Source organism: Haplochromis burtoni, unplaced genomic scaffold, assembly GCF_018398535.1.
Source record: "Haplochromis burtoni strain Fernald_Lab_line unplaced genomic scaffold, NCSU_Asbu1 Contig_115, whole genome shotgun sequence".
In the NCBI taxonomy this organism is placed as follows: Eukaryota; Metazoa; Chordata; class Actinopteri; order Cichliformes; family Cichlidae; genus Haplochromis; species Haplochromis burtoni.
The window spans coordinates 1,546,850-1,554,552 of NW_024582476.1; the positions used below are offsets into that span (position 1 = coordinate 1,546,850).

At 40.3% G+C, this 7,703-nt stretch overlaps 1 protein-coding gene across 1 annotated transcript in view; it reads right to left on the reverse strand.

The window, feature by feature from the left end:
* Nucleotides 1-1,311: 1,311 nt before the first annotated feature.
* The window catches only part of ca4a (carbonic anhydrase IV a), a 6,741-nt gene continuing 349 nt past the window's right edge, over nucleotides 1,312-7,703 (reverse strand). Inside the window, exons 2-8 of the mRNA XM_005928444.2 lie at nucleotides 4,984-5,028; nucleotides 4,224-4,388; nucleotides 3,990-4,135; nucleotides 3,781-3,873; nucleotides 3,618-3,684; nucleotides 3,359-3,522; nucleotides 1,312-3,026 (exon numbers count right to left, since the gene is read on the reverse strand). Coding sequence (XP_005928506.1) covers nucleotides 2,847-3,026; nucleotides 3,359-3,522; nucleotides 3,618-3,684; nucleotides 3,781-3,873; nucleotides 3,990-4,135; nucleotides 4,224-4,388; nucleotides 4,984-5,028 — 860 coding nt within the window. The 3' untranslated portion in view covers nucleotides 1,312-2,846. The remainder of the gene's footprint in view (nucleotides 3,027-3,358; nucleotides 3,523-3,617; nucleotides 3,685-3,780; nucleotides 3,874-3,989; nucleotides 4,136-4,223; nucleotides 4,389-4,983; nucleotides 5,029-7,703) is intronic.

The following is a 7,703-nucleotide window of genomic DNA, read 5'->3' on the forward strand; positions in this document are numbered from 1 at the left end:
CCATGCTGCTAGCGAATTGGCTACAAGCTAAGCTAAGCTAGTGAATCCCTAAAGACACAGTAAGTGAATATTGTGAATATAATTAAAGGGTGAATCAAGAGAGAGTGTGCTTTGGATAAAGTACGTTAAGATTACAGTGTGAAATAAGACGAATTTTATAAGTTTTTAAATCAAATTGGCTACTGAGATAAGCTACACATAAACACCACTGTGCACTGTAACAGGAACAGGAAGCGATACTCTACCACAGAGAAAGCCAACACCAAGTGATTGCTTAGTGATAGCCTATTAGATATCACCTCTGAGCTATATCATTGACAACACAATAACAAATTTATCAGGCTGAATTAGAATAAAGTTAATTGGGTGTCACTTCACATAGAGACACACACCGTTTGCAGTACTGATTTGTGGGATTGATTTTCAACAGTGAGATCCAGGAGGAAGGAAGAGGAGTGGCAGTATAGGTCAAGCTGTGTGTTGTTTTCCTGACCTCATGCACAAAGACCAGCCCAGTGACCTTTAATTGCAGCTGGCTATCTGGTAAGATTCAAAATGAGGATGCCTCTGGTTTCTTCCTGAGAAAACAGTGCCCTTTGTCACTGAAACCCCAGAGACTTGGGGGATTTGAGGTGAGATTAAGGAGATGGTGTGGTTATATCGGTGCTGTCCTGTTGACTAGAAAACAGCAAGGTCCCAGATATTAAGCATCCACCCCTTGTTCCCTTGATCCACAAGCTCTCCAACTCCTCCTCCTCCTCCTCAACTGAAAAACCTATTGGATGCCTGTGGAGGAGAATGAAGGCACCTCTTTCATTCAAGCTTTTGTGTATACTCTCGTACAGCCTCTGTGCATGCCTCAGTGAGAGGTCTTCCAAGGTCTTTAACAAGAAGTCTTTTGATTCTTTAATGACAAGGGATTGGTGTAGGTGGGTGGGGTGTTAAATAACTTGCAACTAGTGTCTGCAAACTGTCTCAGAGATCAATTTAAAAAATATTTTTAGTAGATTTTAATGTGTTTGTGTACCTCTGCTACCTTTGATAGTGAGCTCTGTAAGATAAAACAACCTCTTATTCGAACTTCTTGAAGAACAAGAACGAGTCAATTAGAAAAGGATTAAGAGATGAGAAACTGGACAGACCGAAAGGGTTATCAGTCAGCAAACCGAGAAGCCCGTCTGTGTGTCTGAGCCAGCAGACAAACAACAAAGCCAAAAAAGTGTATTCTCATATCAGCTTTCACAGCGCAGCCAGACCCAGTACAGACACTAATTTTGATCAGTGGGTCAAATAGCTTGAATTGTGCCCGTGCAAGCAGAAGACACAGTCATTAAAAAGGCATTTAGGTATTTTATTGTTCAGCTGGAACACATTCTCCATATCATTTCAAGAACTACAACCTGACAGTCTCATACACTTGAACATCACAAGTAAACTCTATAAGTCATGAACAGGTTGATGCTTTGCATTCAGCACTATTCTTGGAATACATAAATATCAACTGCAGTCTCATATCAATATACACATTCATTACATATATAAATACATTAGTGTACAGCATAGAAATATAACGTGAAGCCTTGTGAAACAATGGAAAATATACAGATTCCTTTTGCTAGGTCATCACAATAAATCTTCCTGGAAAATTGCACAGAATACATAATAAGCCCTCCCAAACAAATCAGTGGGGTGTAATTCACAGTCGATAACATTCAGTGCCTTCCAGAGCCCGTACTACAAGCCATGAACACAGTTCTATGTTGTCATGATTACGTAGCTTACTGAACTTTATGTGTCAAAAACTGGAAAAAAAACCCCAACAAACAAAAACAAACAGATTGACTGAGGTGTTTGCATGTAAATTTGGCAAGCTCTGTTTTGTGCATGTATCTCGTAATAAACATGCAGATTCATGCTAATCGTGTTTGAAATGCATAAAATTAATAATGCTGGTTTGACAAGATATGCTGGTCTGTTCTCCAAAGTATAACTGTGTCCTTGAGCTACAGACACTCTCAGCCATTTTGTGCCATGCAATTAGTATCGCTGCACCTTCATCTTTCCCTGTGGTGTAAGTTGCCATGGGGTGGGAGGAGAAGGTTTGCAGCTGCTCTTAGGTCAGGTTGTAGTTGTCTCTCGTAAATGTTTTCAACGCTGGATTCTGGCGGGAAAAAGGCTTGACCTAAAACCCTCCCACCCTTTACCATACCACCTGCTAGCTGAGTGGCTGCGAGTGAGTCACCTGACAGCCCTGCGGTGTGCGCCTGGACCATGAAAGAATGACCAAGCTGCTGACTCCTTTGACTATCGCCTTTGAAATGCAGCTTGGTTTTATGACTCAGTTCTGCTATTTATAACTTTATGCTCCACTAAGAATAGCACACTACGTTCCAGTTCACAGGCTGACAATGGCACTCAGAGTGTAAACTTTCTGGGACTCACTCTGACATTAGGAAAAACAAAATTTACCTGACACTTGACAAAGTGTAATGAATTATAAAGTGTATGTTTAGGAGGATGATTTGGAATCTTAGTGAATGCCTAAACGTGTGCTCTGAAACCAGTTCTTATGACACATTCATAATGCTGAAATAACACCTACTGCTTCACTACACATGCATGAGTGCTTTAATAAACCCTTACAGCACCTTTCGTAAGGCATTACTAAAATGCCTTTGTCATTTGTGTCATAAGGGGGGGAACACCAGGTGAGTCATGCCTGCACTACGATATGATCCGTCATCTTTGCAAACATGTGATGAAGAGGTTACAAATTCGGGTTTGACTGATTGATTGGTGTGGAACTTTTTGTGTTTATGGATGTCGCAGTGCAGCATGGGATACCTCTAATTGGGTTCGGACAGTCCCAAGGCTATGGCAATGGTGGCGAGGAGGATGGCAGAGTTGGCGAGGATCACTGCACTTCCTGAGCGGTACACCTTCCGGCCATTGAGGGGCTGAACAGGTCTGAAATTCCCAGTCATCTGCTTGCCATCGTTAAACTGGAGTTCAGAGAAAGCTTGGAGCTGGGGGAGCAGAATATTAACATGAGTGTTAGGCTCCAGGTTGTGGAAAGAGATCATAAAGGAGTGCAATTACAGTAGTGTTTCTGAACATGCAGAAAAATGTTGGAAAGTATTTGTACTCTAGCAGAGCCTTTTTATGTTTACTCCTGCAGTTCTGAGAGATGTGTACCTGTGTGTGTACCTGTGTAGCTCACACTTATCATTACCAGCAAGTTTGCAGATTCAGAAGTTATATTGAAAACTACTATATGAAAACACTAAAGTTTAACCATGTAACATTAAATTAAGGCTTAAGGCTGAAATATATATTTAAATTGAGGTGCATTCTTGACCTGTTCTATGCTCAAAGGAATGGGGTTCTCAAACAGAGTCCAAATCACAGACTCTGTACACCCCGGGGTGGTCAGAGAGCCTTTATAACGGTAGTAAGCAGTTAGATTTTTCTCAGACGGGATCAGCTGTGCCAGGGAGATTGAAGACAGAGACGTATTGCCGTCTGAAAACAAAACAAAACAAAACTCCACAGTGGAAACAGATAGCCAAAGCTACACAGCCATGAGTCTGATTGTTTGAACATAAACTAGTACCTACTTGTTGCTTGGATGTTTTGCAGAGCACTGATGATGCGTTCATACTTCCGGTTACTGCTACTAGACAGCTGAAAATTGAAATAGCCGCATTTTAGTACATTTACTTTTCATACTTAGGTCTGGAATAGTTTTTGCATCTGAGGTGAAAAATTTAAAAAGGGGACCTCATAGAAAAATCCAAGAACTGCAACTCCCTCTGTATCACTCAGTGCTGTTGTCAAATCAGAGTAAGCTTTCTTCATGTGAACAATGTGCAGCTGTAGACAAAATATTTGTGCTGTTATTCAATAATGATAAGTCACCATGAGTACTTCTGAGTACTTCTGTAGTTCAGAACAGTAACAGTTCAGGCTGTTGGACCAAGTTTAAATACCTCCATGGGATACTGTTCCCCGTCAATAGTGTGTTCGGAGCCAGGCCCTCCATTGGCTCCCCAGTGCAGGTGGAACTGCACAGCCATATACTCATCAGGCAGGTCTCCATGTGATATAGTAGATACAGTAGGAATCTGGACCTGAGCTGGAACAGACAACACAACAAGCATGAAGAGCGTACACAACAGCTTCAAAACGTTGCCGAGTTAAATTTTAATGGAAAATAAGCTCACCGGAGTGGCCATTGTTTATGATTGTGCTTGTGAAGATCTCCTGGTAATTCTGAAACTTAAGAGGAGTCAGGCGATCATCTTTGAAAGTCTTTCTGGTGACAATGTTAATGGGCGACTGTTTTTGTCCTCCACATGCTGAGTTTACATGGGTCCACTTCTCTGGTACTAAATCACAAAAAACACCAAACAACCATTTTTGAATGATTATTTTCAGTCTGGAGGAGTTTGTAGCACTTGAAACTCCACTTTTTTCTAGTCACTAATATACTTAATAATCTTCCTGTTCAAGAAGAAAGTGGCCAAATATCTAGTTTACTAAAAGGAGTCATTGATTAAATTAAACACATGCATGGAGTACCACAAGGCTCAATGCTTGGTCCTTTAGAGTTTTCCATCTACATGCTGCCTTCAGACTAAATATTTCAGCAGCATGATATCAGGTTGTGTTTTGCTGTTTCTCTTTTAGTTTCAGCAGTGTGTTGTAACAGCATGTTTCCTCGTGCAGGTCTTAAAAACTGCTTTTCACTAATTGCAGCATTTCAATAGGTTATTAGAAAGCTAACTTGTCAATCTATCCATAAAACTACAACAGCACTACATATAACAACAACTGTAGCATTCTCATTGGCTTGTGTACATTTTAATATTTTAGTAGGCCATATATAGCACTGCACTGCACTGCATTCCTCACTAGCTACCCCATCTAGGGATGACTGCGTCAATGATTCCATCAGAAATTCTTACCATCAGAAATGCTTACCATTGCACTGATGACCACAGGTAAACTGGGATTGATAGCACCAGTCTGAAAAAAAGAAAAAGCTTTACTGATAAAATGCATTTGCATGCTAAAAGGCACAGGTTTGATGCTTGTGACAGTGTGACAGAAGCATTAACCCTAGTTGACACATTCTGTTGCGAGTGCAGACTAGGATGTTTCCTCTTGCCATGTATTGTAGAAAGCCTCATTGATTTACCAATAGTTAATTTTTCTCTAAAAGCAAACAGTGGATTGTTCTCCTATTGGATTAAGATAGCTTTTATCCATGGCCACACAAAACCCCCTAATAGTCTGGAATTGTCTTCTTATTTACCAAAAGAAAAAAAAAACAGTCAGTGTTCGTGCTTTATCTTTCTGTGCTATTGGAATAAACTTGGAGCCAATTTCTTGTATCAACAAGCTCCCATTCTGACTTGTTTGTCTGAATATTTATTAAAATTTCACAATCGGTTTGTATGTTTCCACCGCTTACTCTAAAACAAATATCTGCAGCTACCCAAAATATCAAACATTTATAAAAAATATAAAAGAAAAAATATGAAAAACACATATGCCATTGAAAATTATGGGAAGGGTCTCCTGATCTATATTTGAACTGTATCGGTTCTTCTCAGTGTGTGTGTGAAGGAAGTCAAAGCTTGGCAACTTTGCTATGTTGGCAAGCCTTTTCCTTCTGCTCCATCGTGATAATGGCTACTGGAAATAGACAAGGCAGGGGGAAAGCATTTGAGGGGGTATAATCAACCACTACACTGCCTCTAGTACATACATACATGTCCAAGTCTTGTTTGTTTGATTTTTTTGTAAAAATTGTAATTATTATTTTCTCTTGTAGCAGAATTTGCATGTGAGTATGTGTGTGTGTGTGTGTGGGGGGGGAGACATATAATAGTGCAGAAATTTCTAATTAAGCTTAGTGTCTTTGATGCTGAACATAATAAAAGATTATGATTAATTGTAAGCCTTGACTGAGTGTTGCTGGCCTGAATGCGGATGCTGCAGCTGTATGAGTCCCACAGAGACAAGCTGAACCAACTGCTTCCTGTAGCTGTGAGATGCAGAGAACGTACTAGTTTCTTTTCACTGAATTCTGTTAAATCCAGAATTGAATTGAATTTCAAATCCCTTTATAAACCATTATATATATAGATTGAATGGACCATTAAAAGGTAATGTTATTTAAACCACTCCAAGTACATTTGTATTACTTTTTTAAATGTCACTTTTACGTAATATTTTCAAGTTGTAATTTTACAGATCGCTATTTGTCGTTTTGCTTGACCAAATACTGGCGAAACCAAGAAACTTCCTCCATTAACGGAATATCTAATTTTATGGTCGGCTCTCGCTCCTTCATATTTTGGCCAATCAGATTTCGGTCCGCACAATTCTCCACCAATCGGCGTTCGGCTTTGATCTTCGTGTGACGCGGAGACAGAGAGAGTAAACAATATGAATGATTTTCTAAAAGCCCGAAAGCTGTGCCAAGAAAGAAAACTGAGGAAACCGTCAAATAGAAAACAAAAGGCAGTGAAATGATAAACTAATTAGTCGTCTCACAGTGACATGTGAACACAGGCAGACGGAGACGAGCTTTTATGACACTGTGCTATATGTAAGCGTGTCATAGAGACAAACAGACAAATACACTTATAACGCATTTCAGATTTTACCCACTCGTGCCAAAACGGCTCAAGATTTAGAAGGGGTTTTTTTTGTCTCTTATTATTGGATACAGAAAAGAAATGTGGTCCAGGCTTCCAGCGCGCCGGTCTATGGGACACTGACGTGGACAGCTATCACAAATAAGACCCTGCAGCTTTCAGAGCTGCTCCATGCAACATGGAATAAATGCACGGACACAAAGAGATTTCTCACCGACAGGTTCTGATTATAGAGGCGCATTTATAAGCGATCATTCATATCAGTTCACATGCGTCTGTCTGCTGCTTATTTTAAGAATCGCAGATGTCCCTTTAGTATCCAAACACTGGATCTGAAGACACATTTGATCCTTTTTTTCTTTTTTTTTTTAAATAAACATAAAAAATGTTTGGGTTTTAAACACGTGTGAGCCGGCTCTCAGCGGTAATCCGCGCCTCATTATCCACTGCTGTGAATTTGGAGACACTGGTGCTGCTCGTGGCGCGCTTCTCTGCGGCAACTGGGACGCAAACGTCTATCACTGGCTCGGCCTGGTTCCGAGCAGGTGCACGAGAGAGAGAGCGCAAGAGAGAGGTGTCCGAAACACAGAGCCCCAGAGGGAATGTGAGCTCTGCCTGTTTTTGACTCAGACTCAGCTGATGCAGGATCTCTGTATCCTTCCCTGCCCTTCAACATTCAGTTCAGCGGTGTAAATATCAAGGTGCGGATTGGATGAGCCTGACACACACACACCAACACTGCCGCTGCTACCGAGGCGTGATGGACAGGACAGGTGGAGCGCTTCAAGTAGAGGGGCATTTGGTACTGCGGAAATGTTCGCTTTTTATTTATTTTTATTTATTTATTCATTTATTTATTTATTTATTTACATTTTTAGCCAGTATATATAAACTTATTTAACTGAACATCGTGTCTGGCATGACAAATTAAAAAGGAGAGTTCATTTGTAATTAGAACGACTGAAAGACAAAAACGGCCATACAATAACGGAAAAATAAATAAACCGCCAATCTTTATATATATATATATATATA